A 16,486-nucleotide genomic window follows, 5' to 3' on the forward strand; every position below is an offset into this window, starting at 1 on the left:
GTCTACTGGAAGTCAAATCCTCCATCTTGGGCTTAGTTGGCTTTAACTGGTTCTTGTTTCTTCTCTTTGCAGCTTCCTCCTGAAACTTAAGAGTAATTGGTTTTTATCTGAGGGAGGGGCAGGGGTATGATTCTGGGGGCAACAGCCTCGGTAACACTCGTACCAGTTCTGCTCACCTGGCTAGTGGCTCACCTCTGATCTCCCAACTCTTTCTTTCAGACTTTACTTCTTAACTTCTCCCACAGCTGTATAAGGTCTTGTTCCTTTAATAAGTTCCTTATTCCATAACACTCGTAGCGGTTCTGCTTCCCAGACTGAATCTTGATGGGCAGAGTTAAAGTGGCAACATGTCAACAACTGGTGAATCTGGGTGTCTGTTGGACCATTCTTACAACTTGTTTGTAGAATTCAAAATTTTCTAAATAAGATTTTAAGATTAAGTATTTTGAGGAATGAATCATGAGTGAATGAATGAGTGCTGTTAACTAAATGTGCTCCCATTATCTTAGTTTTAGATCTTCATTTAGATGACCACCTTAAAGTTTCCTAGAATAGGGAAAGCACCTCCTTATGTGGCTCAGAAATCATTTTCTGTCCATTCATTCCAAGACTTTTGGGGGAAGTCCAGCTCCATCTCCCTGGGTTTGGGGCCCAGATCTCTCTCCCTCTCTCTCTCTCTCTCCCTCCCTCTCTCTCTCTCTCTCTCTCTCTCTCCCTCTCTCTCTCTCTCTCTCTCTCTCTCTCTCTCTCTCTCTCTCTCTCTCTGTCTCCGTAGAGGAAGAAACCTTTTGTATGCATGTCATTGCTCTGATGAAAGAGGCTATGGTGTCCCCACCCCAAAGAACTGAAGGTCTGACACTGTATATCATAGAACCTTTATTATTTTCCCTCTATGTTCTTAGAAACGTACATAATGCCTGTGCTCTAATTATGACACCATTTATAGACATTTAAAATGCATCTTCATTTATAAATATTTTACATTTGGTCCATAGAACAGATAATTTTACTAAATAATACTGTAATTTTTTTAAAACAGGCTCTGTATATAGTTTGAATATGTATATATTACATATATTTTTTTAATATAGAGATAGATTTACTTGGTGTTCTGAGAATAAATCCTTATTGCAAAAAAAAAGCATATATGATAATACAATATCTTTCCCTCCCCAGGGCAAATACTAAAAAAGTTACAGATATTCACAGTTCTCACAGTAATTGTACGACATGTAATATTGTGCTATATAAGTAGGTTTGGATGGAAATCTGTTAAGGGATTTCTTGCCAAACATCTCACTTAGATTTGCTTACAAACATTAAATATGCTGCATTTGTCTGAGAAAGACTTGGTCTTAGTTTCAGACTGAAGAATAAAGAGAAAGAAGTCTTCTTGCCCTTAATCTAAAGGAATTCACACAAAGGATGGGGGTGGGACCAGGAGACACAGTGAAGGGTTCTTTTTGTTCTAAACCCTATAATTGAACAATACATATGCATCTTGATCTTGGATTCACCAGTTGGCATTTGGGATGCCTTAGTAATGAGACTATTTTACAGATGACTTAAGGAAACGGTTTTAGGTTTCCTACATGATATCAAATGAGACACTATGTGCCACGTGTGAGGATGAATGTACATATGTGTGCACTTATATGTGTACGCAGACTTTTCAGTTTTTTCTCTACAAGAATGTGCTTAATATTCTGAGGGTAATACCTTATTGCAATAACTGATATGCTGGTCACTTTCGGATGAGAAAGACAGATTAAAAAACCCACAGTCACAGTTATTTACCATAGTTATTAAGGATTAGTCGTAAAACACAGTTTGTGAGTTAACTAGCTAAGGAGTACAGGGCACAATAGATGATTTGCTACATGGGAACCCATGTTCCTGGCAAATAAGAAGCGCTGAGTTACTGGAGCTTACAAGAAACTGTCTTCCTGTGATTTGCCACTACCACCACGCAGCCCAGTTCTCGAAAGGAAAAAATTCTACTTCCCGATGAAGCAGTTTTAATATTGGAAGCACTCTGAGGGGCAGGGACGGCATCTCTGGATTAACACTAGCTCCTCCGTTACTGGGGTGGGATGATTTTAGTGGCAGTGAGGAGATTCCCGCGGAGGAATTTCAGAGAAGGGGAGGAGGCAGCAGCCTTGACTGGGGTTGCAGTGAGGAAGATAGTTTAGGCGGGGGCGGGGGAGGGTGGAAAGATAACTGGATCCACTTTGACTCAAGGACAGAGCCTCACCTTAACTTCCTGGGCAAGAGTTCCGTGCTCTGTAAAGCCGGGCAGCCTAAGAAAAACTCCTGATTAGGTAATTTCCCCAGCAGGATCTTAGGCCCCCTCGAATGGTGATTAAAAAAAAAATCAATTGTGCTTGTGGCAGTTTTCTAAGGAGTGGGGCCCATCTGGCAGGACTGCTGTTGGGCCAGGTGCAATTGGAATGGCCTGGCAACGAGTTGGGGGACAGGAAAGCTCAGCGCAGAGATGCCCATTCGGCCAGGCGCCGCAGGCAAACAGGACACTATGCACATTGCTCGAGAAAGCAGCTCTGGGAAGATCGACAGAGGGTGGGGGCTGTCAAGCTGCCTCGGGAAGGAGAAAACCAAAAAATAAAAGAGCTCCGTTGGCGCCCTGCTCTTAAGAGTGAGCTCTCCTTGGAAATGCCCATTGTACAAAATGCCCTTTCCATGTGCACAGAGCCGCGTTCCGACGGAGCCGGACTCCCACCAAGGCCTAGGTAACAGTCATGGGTTTCAGCGGTAAGAGAACAGTCAGGAATACAACTAAAAGCCAGGAGTATGCGGCCTCACCAGTCACACTCTTGCTGGCGGGATAAATATGATCTACCACAGCGGTCACACAGGCCGACTGCTTGATGCTCAGGGGGCCCAGATTAAAAAGATCACCAGCCCACAGGCGCCAGAGCCATTGGGCATCTTCGCCCACGCGGGGCCCACGGGGGTGTGACTGTCCCCACCTCCCTCTCTTTGTGTGGTGATGGTGTCTGGACTCGCCACTCGAGGTAGGTTGAGAGAGACGATATCTTCAGACATCCCGTGGTGGTTGTGTGCAGTGGGGGTGGGGGTGAGAGTGTGGGTGGGCGAGCCGCCCCGCACCCCTAGATGTAGGCCTCTTTGCTGGCAGAGCCGCTGGCCTGAGGCTGCTCCGGACCATTCTCAGGGCGGACGATGTCTTCGCTGGGCTGGATCATAACCTGGATGCGCTGTGGACAGTGGTTTTGGGCTGGGATAGAAACTAACCACTACATTCACCCACCCTCTTTTCAAGTCTCTACCATCTACTCTGCCTTCCAGGGGCACCCAGGCTCTGGCCCCATCCTGCTCCCCTCATACCCCCACCTGGGCCTGCCCACCCCCTCTCACCGGGGTTATTGCAGTAACTCCCCACTGGCCCCCCACTTTCATTCCTGCCCCTCACACCTTTCATTCTATTCTCGACACCCTGGCCCGAGGAGTTCTGTTAAAACCAAAGTCAGATCACAGCCCTCTGGTCCTCAGGACCTAACAATGGTGCCCATTTCACCAAAGTCCTACAAGGCCCCCTATGACTTGGTGCCTGTCACTTCAGGCCCCAACGTTCTCCCTCACCACTCACTGACTCCACTCCAGCCACACTGGCCTCCTCACACGTGCCAAGCAAGTGCCTGCCTCAGGGCCTTTGCATGTACTGTACCCTCTGCCTGTACATCCTTCCCTTTGATAATTACACAGCTCCATCTCTGCCTCCTTAGGTCTTGGCTCAGTGTTATCTCCCCAGCGAGGCCTTTCCTGGCACCCCCTAAACCCCTTTCCCGGCACCCCCTAAGCCCCCTTCTTACTTTAGGTTTCTTTCGCCATCATACTCACCCCCCCCATCTAATGTGATTTTATTTTGTTAATTGTTGACCTTCCTCTTGTAGAAGGTCTTGTAGAAGGTAGAAGGTAAGATCCACAAGGGTGGCGTTTTTGCTCATGGCTGTGTCCCCAGCACTGACAATAGTGTCTGGCATATAGTGGGTGTTCAATATATGTCTCTGAAAGGGTGAACCTCCCACTGATCCAGTCCCCCTAGCTGTGACCTTCCCTCCCTCCTCGGTGAAATCTCCCCACCTATACTTACCCCACCAATGTCTCAGCACCTGGGTGCCTCCAGCACTGCCTTGTTTCACTCAAGAATTCAACATAATTTAACAAAGAACTGATGTAGACCTCGTATGTGCTGGAGGCCCTCTAATGGCTCCCCTTTGCCCTTGGGATACAGACCAGAGTTCTTGTCTTGATTTTCAAAGCCCTTCAGGATCTGACCCAACCTCCTTACATTCCCAGCCTCCTCTCATTACCCCCCTGCACTGCTCTCCACTACCCTCCAGTCACACACATCAGTTTATACCCCTGGGCCTTTCACATGCTTCCTGTCCCCTTCTAGGGACCTTCTTTCTGCTTCTACTTTTAAGACTGGCTTGTCCTTAGGCCTCTTCTTTGCTATCCCCTCTTTCAGGAAGACTTCTTAAACTCTCCTCAACCCAGGCCAGGCTAACCCATCTCCCTGGTTCACCTCAATCATGACTGCTAATGCTCTCTTGTCATTGGCTATCAACTTGTATGTCTCCCCAGCTAGACTGTGCTCCACAAGGGAAGAGGTGGTACCCAGCACAGGAGGGGAAAGGGGCCCAGTGACACGAAGGGTGAAGAAGGGACTTACCTGCTTTAGGGAGCCCTTTAAGGTGAGGAACATGTAGGCCATGTACCCGGGGATGAGGACCATGGAAGACAGGGCCATGAGCCAGCCCACGCCCTGGCCCCACTTGGGGAAAACGTAGCTTCCCATGGTGAGAGGGGTCATCTGCACAGCACTGAAAATGAACACACCCTGGGGAGGGCAGGGGAGAGTGGAGGGGGGAAGGCAGTCACCCATATTGGACAGCCAAGGCCGCTCCCTAGACCCTACCGATGACAGGTCCACTGCCTTCCACCCCTGCCCTGGGGCTGATGCCCTGCAGCCAAGGCCATTGCTAGGATACAAGATGCCTTTGTACAGAATAGAAAAAGGTACCCCTTCTGAAGGACCAATAGAAAAAGGCACTGTCTCCATGACAACCAATAGAAAAGGGCACTCCTTCCAGGAAAACCAATAAGAAGAAGGCGACTTCTCTGTGAGAACCAATAGAAAAAGCCACCCTCTTTAGGAGGACCAATGGAGAAGGGCGCCTTTTCTCTGAGAACCCATAGAAAAGGGCATCCCTTCTGGGAGAGCCAATAAGAAGAAGGTGCCCTCTCTGGAAGGCCCAATAGCAAAGTGTGGCTCCTCTGGGAGGGCCAATAGAGAAGGCATCCCTTACTCCAAGTTAACCAGTTTGGCGAGCAGAACCAGGGCGTTGCCCCCAGTCTGCCGTTAGCTGGGTGCCCCTGTGCAGGACACAACACATGCAGTGGCCCAGTCCCAAAGGCCCCTCCCAGGCCTTGGCTTCCCCTTGCAAGGAGCAATGCTGAGAATGAAAGGCCTCCCTGTGTGAGTGGTTTGGCTTCAGAATCAGGGTGATCTGCTGTGAATGCGCATCAGCCCCCTGGGCGATGCTGGCTGGGTGGCCCCAGGTCCTGCAGCAGCAAAGCGGGGCAACCACACTGATTGCGCTGAGGCTTGTGAGGACGTGTCTGGTCCCGTGCAAGGCACAGAGGAGCTGCTCAGCACAAACAGGAGGAAACGGTGTTACTAGGGAACAGGAAGACCTGGGAGCCTGTCCACCTGCTTCTGGCCCCAGAAGTTTCTCTCTGGACCTGAGCCACCCCAGAGCCCAGTCTGGCCTTGTCCTTACCGCCACAATGATAGGGGTGAAGAAGGACCAGCAGAGCTTCCACCAGATGCAGGGCCTGGAGCCTACCATCTCTTGGATGTTGTCATAGAATCGGTTGACACCTGGGACATGCAGAGCGAGAGCAGGAGGGATGGGTGAGTTGTGGGGATGGCAGGCCTGAGGCCCCGATCGGCTGCTTTCTCACAGTACAACCACAGGCAAGTCGCCTAACCTCTCTGAGCCTCCGTTTCCTCATCTGCAACACAGGGCTAATGCTCCAGGGTGGAGGGGTCCTCGTTATCTAAATATCAAACAACCAACCCCCCAGCAAACGGTGCATGGGGAAGGAAGTCACCTGAGTGTGAAAATACCCGCCACCAACAGGATGTACTTGTGGAAAGCATCCCCTTCACTCTCAGTGTCCCTCCCACTCAACATCTCTCCCAGCCATTCCTCAAAGCTTTGCTGGGCAGGGGTGGTTTTCCCTGATGATCTGATGCCAGAAGAAACTGGTGATAGATTGCAAAGAAGAACCACAAATCTTGCAAAAAACAAACAAAAAGCCCCCCCAAACCTGCAGATGTCATGAAGTTCATGAGGGGGACACCAGGCACTGCACGGACTACAAGCAGTCACTGAGCAGTGAGGACCTGACAGCGTTAGACAGGTTAGAGTGAGAAGGGAAAATGACGAGGCGGGTGAGGTGACGGGACTGCAAAGAAGATGCACTGAACACCGAGGACCAAGAGGGGCCCTGGAGAACACTTCTTCCAAAAACACGATCTTGCTGTGATAACCACAGTGCAGGGAAGGACAGCCTTTCAGCTATCATGCAGTTGGGTCTGGAAACGCAGGTCGCAAAATAAACAACTAAAAATCATTGTTTCCCACATTCTTTGTTCTGAGATAGTGCATTCTTTTAATTATAGCCTAGCTTTTAAAAAATATTTAACTTTGTAATTTTTTTTTTAAGTTTCAGTTTCCCTTTTCTAGAGAAAATCTCGAGCAAACTTTTTAGCCCAAAATTTATAAAGAAATTTTGGCTCTCATTTTAAGTGAATTTAACTCTTCTTCTTATGGTATCTTCTTTTAACAATTTTTTAAAATTGAAGAATAGTTGATTTACAGTGTTTTGTTAGTTTGGAGTACACAGCAAAGTGATTGAGTTATATAAATACATATATTCTTTTTCAGATTCTTTTCCGTTATAGGTTATTACAAGATAACTGAATACAGTTCCCTGAGCTGCGCAGTAGGTCCCTGCTGCTTATGGTATCTTCTAAACATAGGACATCCTGTGCTAACTTCACTGAATTGCTGTAAGGACCAAACAAATTAATGTACGGGAAGGGCTTAGTGTTAGAGTTGTGTTTGCTGAATGGTGATTGAAGAAAGGAATGAATGAATGAATGAGGGGTTGATGCTCACCGTAAAACCAGGAAATGGAGACACATTCAAAAAACACGAGGAACAGCAGGCTCATGCCACTGGCGGAGTAGTAGTCAAAGAGCTTGAAGACATAAATGCCCCCCTGCAAGAGGGAAAAAGGTGAGGGGTCCACCTCCCCTGCTCCCCAGTACCCTCAGTTCACAGTCAACGCAGGCTTTGTAGGTTGAGATGAGGCCATGCTACAGTGAGAAAGCTTGCGGGTGAATTAGAGGAGGCATAGGGGGCCTTGTGATCCTTCAAGGATGTGGGCATTGACTCTGCGGATTTGGAAGAAAATGTCTGCTGGCAGAGGGAAATGCCCCCTTTCTGGAACAGCTGGAGGGCAGAAAGAGGAGTTGGTCCCCAGAGCCACCTGTCCATAATGTTAAACGTCATGTCTCTCCCCAGATTAAAACACTTCACAGCTTAGATAAGACATATGACACGCAAGGAAGTAAGGAAATAGAAAAGAAAATCAAATCCAAATGCCTGCCAGGGAAGGTCCTGCATAATCCGGTTCTGTACCTCTTGCCTCCCCCCTCACTCCCTCTGCTGCCATCACACTGGCCCTCTTTCTGTCCCTTGAGCTCACAAGCCCGTTCCCACCCCAGGGCCTTTGCACCTGCTGTGCTTGCCTCCCCTAGCTAGATCTTCCCCCGGCTGGCTCTTCCTCGCCACATGAGTCTCAACTCAACTGTCACTTCCTCAGAGGGACTGCCCCACTACTCAGTCTGATGCTGCATCCCTCTCACCCCTGCTGGTCATTCTCTGTCCCACTGTCCTCTTCTCTTCATGGCATTTAACGATCTAATTTGCCTGTTAGTCTTATCCACCAAAATGTAAGCTCTAAGAGGGCAGATACTGTGTCTGCAACATTAACTGCTGACTCTCCAGTGTCGTGCCGGGCCCACAGTAGGTGCTGAGCAACTCGTAAGGATGAAGGAATGAACAATCATCCTGGGTCTGGACTGTATTTGGGCCCAATGCTGGTTTTGTGGATCATAAAAAAAAAAACCAGACCCACAGGGCTGAGCCCATGACTTTAGGGTCATTTATACTTATTGGGTAATTCCTCAGTTGTATGCCTGTCTTCTGGCTAGACTGGGAGGTCCTTGAATGCAGGGATCAGTGCTCATGACTATGGGTAGAGAAAGAAAGGTGGGAATGAGAGGCAGGGGTGGTGTCAGCTTCAAAGGCCCAGCTCCAATGTGACTCGCTGGTTAATTTTGTGAGTCCTTCAAGCTCAGCCCTGCAGCGCCTCCTCCAGGAAGCCATCCCTGGTGCCCCAAGTCAGGTTGTGGGCTGTATCCTCTAGCTCGGTCCACCAGCCTGGGAGCCCCTTGAGGGCAGGGACCCTTGCTGGGTCGTCACTCAGGGTCTGGCATGGAGAGGATGCTCAATGAACGTATGAAAGGTGGGATGGGACAAGGTGGGGGCACAGAGGGCCTGGGAGTGGCCCGGGGCAGGCAGCACCAGAGGAGTGCCAGGTGCTGACCGCGCTCACCTGGGTGATGTTAGAGAGGCCGATCAGGTAGGAGACGATGCAGACGGCAGCGATGAAGAGCTCCCTGCGGTTGCGGAGCAGCCTGGGGTACTCGTCCACCAGGGCGGTGATGAAGCCCTCCACCGTGCAGAACTGCGGGGGGAGCGGCAGTCAGCCAGCCAAGGCAGCCCCACCCCACCCACCCAAAGCTTGACCTTCTGGGGTGAGCAGGGCCCTGGGATCTAGGCCTGACTGCCTCTGCCTCCCTCTGTGACCTCAGGAGAGTCCCTTCTCTCCAGGCATCAGGTTCCCCACCTGGGAAAAGGGGAAGGTGGCTGAGCTGATGCCTGAAAGTTTCATGCAGTGGAACATTCTTGGGGTCTGAAACTCTTGGCCATCTTCTTGGGGGCCTAAGACAATGGGATCCTCTCCCTGCTTGCTCCTGGACCTATGAGGCTGCGTGGGGGCTCCTCAAGGTGCCAGGGGGCGCGTCCTCACCTGGCTGTCAATGCCCAGCATGAGCAGCATGGAGAAGAAGAGGATGGCCCAGAGGGGAGAGATGGGCAGCTGGGTCACCGCCTCTGGGTACGCCAGGAACGCCAGCCCGGGGCCTGCGGCGGGAAGGGCAGAAGAGGAAAGAGAGCCAAGAGATCAGAGAAAACCTTGGATGAAGGAACCAGACTGTAACCTCCCTGGGGTCTGGCTCTGGAAAGAGGGTGGCTGGGAAGTTCCAGAGAAATGAGATGGTGGACGGGAAATTAGGACTTCGGTGGAGAATGTTCCTTTCCTCACAATCCACCCAGCTCCCCACAACAGGGAAGGGACAAGTCATGTTGCCCCCTGAGCCTTGGATCCTCTGCCGTGCACCCAGTGGGTCCTTCACATTTGCTGCTTTCCAGGCTGAGCGGGGAAGGGGGGCTGCCTGGGGTTGTCCATGGACTGCATAGCATCAATGACCCCGTGGCAAGTAGAGTGGACGCAGACCGATGTGGGTACTTTATGTCATGGTGGTGAACGTGTCTGGGTTGGACCAAAGTTCATATCCCAGGGGACAAGAGTGGGTCTTCTCCCCTCAAATGTCCAGGATGGTGCTGAAAGTGCCAAGATGGCCCAGCTTTGCAATCAGCAGGTCTGGGGTTAATTCTAGATCTACCATCTTTGAGCTCTGAGAACTTGGGCAGGTGATCTCAGTGAGGCTCAGGTTCATCATCTATGAAACAGGGATAACGAGCATGGACCCCACTGTGTCAGGAAGACTGAGGGGCACAGTCCACATAAATGCTCAGTGCACTGACCCCGCGTACCAACACTCAATGCCAGTGAGCCTCGGTGGTGGTGATGCTGACAGTGATAAAGACCGCAAACACCACGCAGTTAGCCCCTCCCCCCAGCTCTCCCCTGTGCGGTGCTGACCGGAGGCCGCCACATCAGCAATGGACCTCTTGGTGACATGAGCCATGAAGCCCACGATGGAGAAGATAACAAATCCTGCGAACATGCTGGTGCACGAATTGATGCAGCAGACGATGATGGAGTCCCTGCAGAGAGGGAAGGGTGCAGTCAGGAAGACGGGGCTGGCAGGAAGGTAAGCCAGTGGACAGTGGTTACCAAGGGGCCAGGTGGAGGAGGGTGCCTGCGAGAGGAGCTACAGGGCGGGGAGTGCCCATTCCCATCCCTAGGGAAGGGGCAGAACCGGAAGAAATGGCCAGAGGTTTTGGATCAGAGAGGGGTGCAGAACCGCCAGGGGTGGGTCTGTGGAGGGGCGTGGTCACGGGAGAGCACCTGAGCTCTCGCACCTGTAGACATTGTTGTGGAAAGAGTTGTAGCTCCCCAGTGCGATCAGGGATCCCAGGCCCAGCCCATAGGAGAAGAAGATCTGGGTAGCTGCATCCAGCCACACCTACAGGCAGAATGATCAAAAAACTGTCAAAACTATAATCATAGCCCCAGGGCCTTTTACACATGCTAACCAGCTCCACAAGGCAGCAACCCCATCTCACGTAAGAGGGTCAGAGAGGTGCGGTAGCTTATCCTAAAGCTGGTGAACGGTGGCTCAGGACTCAGGCGTGCTCTTAACCCAGCCAGGGCCCTCCAGGACCAGGCGGGGAGGGCTGCTCACCTCGGAGTCTGACAGCTTGCGAAAGTTGGGCGTGATGTAGAAGAGGATACCCTCCTTGGCTCCGGGCAGCGTCACTCCGCGGAAGAACAGGATGATCAGCATGATGTAGGGATACGTGGCTGAGAAGTAGACCACCTGGGAGGAAAGGGGGTAGTGTCACACCTTCTCCAGAGGGCCCATGCTTTTCCCTTCCCCACTTTACCTACATTGGTATCTGTTGTAGCTCTGGACTTGCTTCCAGTTCATCTTCCTCCAGGAAGCCTTCCTGGATTCCTAACCTGTTCTGCTTGGCCACTTTTCTGAAGCCCCTCCTTGGTGTCTGAACCACCGAGCTCAGCACCCGTTTTTTTTTCCCTTCTTCTATCCCTCCTATTTTTAATTTCTATTTAAATTATTCAAGTAATACATGTGGTAAGAAGGAAATTTTTAAATTACACATGAACACATACAAAGTTCCTTTCAATAGCCCATAGAATATAATTTACATGAGGGACAGGACCAGTCTTGTCCACTTCTCTGTTTTCCCAGTGCCTAAGAACAGTTCATGGTATATAGTAGACACTTAATAAGTGCATGACAAATACACAAATGAATGGATGTTAATATTTTAATGTCCACTTTTGAGACTTTGCTTATATGATCACATTTTCTTACAAATGAAGTTCAAAGTATATATTTATCTTTTCATTTAACATGTTGAGAGTGAAAAAACACAGTACATGCAGTTTTGTTTCTTGTTTTATTTACTGAACACTGTTTATTGTCTCATAATACAGTTATTTTTAATCACACAAAATAGACCTCAGGAGGTCCCACCACCCTTTTTTTTTTAAGTTTCCTCTACTGTTACCCATTTTAGGTTACTCCCAATTTTATGTGAGTCTCAATAATACTACGTTGGACACCCCATGGATAAAATTTTGCCTACAAAATTATTTTACTACTCTTGAGAAACATTTTCAGACATGGAATTACCGCGTGAAAAGGAATAAACATCTCAAAGGCTTTCTGATCCACATTGCTTAATTACCTTCCAGAAACTGAACTTTGTCCCGCATTACAAACAGTGCCTTTCCCACAAAGGGACCAGCACTGAGGATAATCATCTTACAAATTATTTTGAATTGATAATCAAAAGACTGATGTCACTGTCTGAAATCGCCTTTCCTTGCTCACCAGTGTGAAAGGGCACCTTCAAGTTCAGCGACCTTGGTGGTCAGTTCCGAGGCTGATGTGACCCCGCTTCCCGGCCAGCGTGAACTGTTCTCTGGGTTAGTCTCATCTGCCTGACTTGACTCTGAGGCTCTTCAGGGTGAGGGAAGGCAGCCACTACCCAGCGGAAAAACCACTGTACTTGGAATTAGGAAAAGGGGATTTAAAGCCATCTGTATCGCTGACAAGCCATGTGACATGGGGTCAATTTCTTTTCCTCTCTGAGCCTAGCTTTTTTTTTGTCTGGGGACAGTTGACCTTGCTGCTCAGAAAGGTTGGGTGTGTGAGGACGTATTGTATGCTTAATATATGTCACCTACATTTGCACTTCACTGTGTCTTCAGCATGGAACCAAGTATACAGTAGGTGCACAACAAGTGCATGTTGATAGATTGGTTGACTCACTCAAAAGATGCAGTAAGAGGAGCCCCACTCTTTGTCCCCAAGAAGTAGTCACTCTTCTAAAGTAGCAGGAACTCTAGATACCACCCAAAATTATTACAATAGATGTCATGTATTGAGTGCCAACTGTGTACTAGGCATATGCTCTACACTTGGTATAGACTGATTATCCCCCTCAGTGGCCACCCTGTAAGGTACTATTATTGTGACCATTTAACAGATGAGGACATTGAGGCTCAGAGGAATGAAATGCCTTGCCTGAGTGCACATGGCTAGGAACCAGGGGACTCTGAGATTCCAACTCAGCTCTGTGTCTTCCAGAGCCCTTGGGCCCTACCTTCTGCATCTTGAAGTCGGGCTGGGAGACAGCTGTGCCCGCCTTCCTCTTGCCTAGCCTAGGGACAAAGCAGGAGTATTTTGACACCAGCCTCAGGTCTGAGAACCCAGTGGGTCTAAAGGTCCTGCCTGACTGAAACAGGGAAGCTTTTCGTCAGCTGTATCCGTGCCCAAATATGAAACTCATTCAGGTTCTGTTTTGCTCGTTTCAGCTTCTTGGGTAGTCCGGACCTCCCTCTCAGCCTGATTCAGTTCAAATCCTTTCTTTTCCTTACTTGCTCTAAGACCTCAGACAACACCCTTGCCTCTGAGTTTCCTTCAGGCCCAGGCTGGTGAGAGACTTGACCATCTTCTGTCCCCAGACTCTTGGGGTGGAGCTTGAAGACGGAAAGAGGTGGAAGGTGACCCCCGATTTGATTGGCAATTTGACCCCCAGATGTCTCCAGGCTGGACATCCCAGCTTGGCATGGCTCTGCCCTTGCTGATAATAAAAACAAAAACAGTAACAACTCCTTTTGCTAACTGCTGAGTTCTTTGCAAAATCACCAGCTCATCTGATTTGCATAACAAATCAATGGATAATCAGTTACTGGCCCCATTTTACTGAAGAGGAAACAGTTTCAGAGAGGCGAAGTGACTTGCCCCGAGTCACACAGCCATGTAAATGGCCAAGATGAGGTGTGAACTCAGAACTGTTTGAACACAGGGCCTGCATATCACTCCGTCCATCAGTCCACCTCTCTTGCCCCTCGAAGGCTGGGATGTGACTGTGCTCACGTCTGGACCACCCGCACCTAGACCAAACTTGGAACCGAGTAGATCTCAGGGATTTTGTTCAGTGGTCCAGGAGCAACATCTGCCCTCGGTCTTGTGATGACTCTGTCAGACCCAAGGGAATCTCAAGGGACTCACTGCGAGCCTGGCACTGTGCTAAGGGCCTAAGTTGCACTGTTTCTTTTAATCCTTACAACTGCCCAGAAGGTAGGTAATGTTATTATTCCCATTTTACAAGAAAGGAAACCGAGGCACAGAGAGATGAAGGGACCTGCTTTACTTAAAGTCGGATGGGGTTCCCGGGAGGTACAGACTCCTTGCTCAGGGCAGAGATCCCCTGGTAGACCCATCCCCCCAGCGCCAGGTCCCCACCGTGCACACCCCTTACCTTTCCAGTCCAGCCAACACCCTTCCAGATACAGAAATACACAAGGATCCAGGCGATGGCCAGGGTGACGGCCAGAGGCCAGCGGATCTGACCTGGTTTATCCAGCCCGTCTGTCATCTGATGCATGTTGCGCCTGGTGGGACATCGAGGGAGGGGACGTCACATGGGGCTGGCGGGGGCTGTAGTGACCCGGGGGTGCCCAGGGTGTGGACACGGGTGATCCTCCACTGTGATGGCGCTGACAGCTGTGACCCCTGGGCTCCAAGGGCTGGGCAGGGACCACGGGCCTGATACACTAATTGGAAGAAAGCGCTGTTTGCTCGAGCGACCTGCCAGTGCCTTAGCTCAGCCGCCATGATGCTCACCTGGATGGCTGCAGCAGGACCCCACCTTTGCTTTTGCTCTATCCGCACTCCAGCCGCAGGGATCCCTCTAACATCTGATCGTGTCGCTCTCCTGCTTAAGCCCTGCAGTGAATAGCTCGCTGTTCTCAGAGCGAAGCCCAAGCTCCCCAGGCCGACCTTGCAAGGCCTTCACAGCCGGCCCTGCTCCTCTCTGTGGTCCGGCACTCACTGAAGCCCCCCACGTGCTCATCAGACCAAACTATTCTCCCCTGCTCACCCGAGCCTTGCTTACTCTCACGTGCCTCTGAGCCTTCACACAGACGCCTCTTTCTGCCAACACCTGTCTTCCCTGAGCTGCTGTTCATCCTGAGACGCCGCTCCCCACCTGGGCTGGTCCAGGGGCCTCCCTGGAGCCCCCACAGCTTCCTGTGCGTCCCTCCTCTTAGCATCGGTCATCTGCTGTTGCCCTTGCTTGTTTGTGTGCCCATGTCTCTAACCGGCGCATAGTAGGTGCTCAAGAAATGTTCATTGAAGAAACGATTGAATGAAAAGCCTGAATGTGTGTGACAGAATTGTATGCGGGAGATGCTGGAAGCAGAGCCAGCTGGAGCAGAATCTGATTTTTATCTGTAAGGAGACAGCCCAGCCAATGAGATTCCAGCACCGAGAGATTGACATCACGTGTCTGACACTCCCGGAACAGCTCCTCCTGGCAGCTTATCCAAGGTGAGGTGGACCCTTTGCACTTGGGTCCAGATCCTTTCGAGCTGCCCAGCACAGGTGCTTCCTTCTTGCCAAAAAGATTTGGGTCCCAGGACCTCATTTTGGAAAGTCAATGCCCCCAATATACATCTTCTATGATACGCTCCCCTGAAAATACAATCATACATAGACGTGTATGTGTGTGTGTGTGTGTGTGTGTGTGTATGTGTGTGTGTGTGTGTGTGTGTGTGTGTCTGTCTGTCTGTCTGTCTTCATTCCATGTGACGTGACTCTGGGTTTCCAAGCAGACTACACTGGCTTTCAGGATGAACTGAGATTTTTGTTGGCTCACCTGGTGATTCTTCCGGGCCTATGCTGTTTATTCCTCTCTGTTGGCCCCTCCAGACCCACTCCACCCCCTCCACCCTCCTCCCTGCTACCGCAGCATCACAGGGTCCCTTGCCTTCAGCTTCTAGGTGGATTTGACCAATGGCAGGAGCTCAGAGGGCGGGAGGAGAGAGAGAATGGGGAGTGTATCCTCTCTGCTGGACCGTGGCTTTGTCTGCAGCTGGGTTTCTCCACTAAAGGTCACAGTCCATGTCTAGTGGCCCCTTCTGCAGTCCGGCTCTCTCTAGGGGAGGAAAGAGCTTCATCCTCCCTGTGGCTTCCTGAGCTCACTCACGTCTCCACAAACATTCCTTCACCTAACTCTCCCACCCACCGTTTGTGGGTGCCTCTGTGCCTGCTGGCCCTGGGTGATACCCCACCCCATGCACGGCCCCGCACTCACTCCCAGAACTCCACCACGGCGCTGGTCATGTTGGTGGTGTTGACAATGCTGTAGTTGGAAAAGCAGCGGTCTGTGTTCCAGGGGTTGTCACACTGTTTCCATGGCAGTGTCTGCAAAGACACAGTAGCACAGATAAACCCCACAGGCTGCCCAGGGGTTGGCAACAGTGGTCCCAGAACACCCCGTCCACCCCCACAGTTCCCTGAGCCTGCTCAGAGCCATTATCTCACCTCCCCTTCCCAACAGCTCCCAGATGCAGGTCATGTTGTGATCCCTGTTTTAGAGCTCAGAGAGGGGCAGAAACTTGCTCAAGATCACACAGCTCCTAAATGTCAGAGCTGAAATTTGAATCTCAAACTTTTCACTCTGAAAACCAGCTTCCCAGGGTGCACCATAAGTTCTCCTGTGTCCACCCCGAGGCCACTTCCCAGCTATGTGACGCTGGGTAGGAGACCTCACTGGTCTGAGCCTGTGCACACTGATGTTGATAGTGAACCCTAACAGTGCTTGTTCTTTGCTCCTTAATCCTTAGAACAACCCTATGAGGTGGGTTTCACTTGTACCCCCATTTTATAAATGAGGGTGCTGTGGCTCAGAGAGGTTGTCTCTTCCCTGAAGCTGCACAGCTTGTGTATACTAGGGACAAGATTTGAACTGAGGCTGTCTGGGTCCATATAAAATGGGCTAACAGTGTTATGACTTGTGGG

General features: G+C 50.4%; 1 protein-coding gene across 2 annotated transcripts in view; it reads right to left on the reverse strand.

Annotated features, from left to right (window-relative positions):
• Positions 1–863: 863 nt before the first annotated feature.
• The window catches only part of SLC6A1 (solute carrier family 6 member 1), a 40,320-nt gene continuing 24,697 nt past the window's right edge, over positions 864–16,486 (reverse strand). For both annotated transcript variants that reach the window (XM_074344344.1, XM_045515325.2), the window contains 11 exons: positions 15,780–15,889; positions 13,944–14,076; positions 10,832–10,966; positions 10,509–10,612; positions 10,126–10,250; positions 9,211–9,323; positions 8,734–8,865; positions 7,230–7,332; positions 5,823–5,923; positions 4,712–4,879; positions 864–3,233 (listed from right to left, as the gene is read on the reverse strand). In XM_074344344.1, the coding sequence (XP_074200445.1) occupies positions 3,129–3,233; positions 4,712–4,879; positions 5,823–5,923; positions 7,230–7,332; positions 8,734–8,865; positions 9,211–9,323; positions 10,126–10,250; positions 10,509–10,612; positions 10,832–10,966; positions 13,944–14,076; positions 15,780–15,889 (1,329 nt within the window). In that variant the 3' untranslated portion in view covers positions 864–3,128. The remainder of the gene's footprint in view (positions 3,234–4,711; positions 4,880–5,822; positions 5,924–7,229; positions 7,333–8,733; positions 8,866–9,210; positions 9,324–10,125; positions 10,251–10,508; positions 10,613–10,831; positions 10,967–13,943; positions 14,077–15,779; positions 15,890–16,486) is intronic.

The sequence above is a fragment of the Camelus bactrianus genome, chromosome 17 (genome assembly GCF_048773025.1).
Source record: "Camelus bactrianus isolate YW-2024 breed Bactrian camel chromosome 17, ASM4877302v1, whole genome shotgun sequence".
Taxonomy (NCBI): Eukaryota; Metazoa; Chordata; class Mammalia; order Artiodactyla; family Camelidae; genus Camelus; species Camelus bactrianus.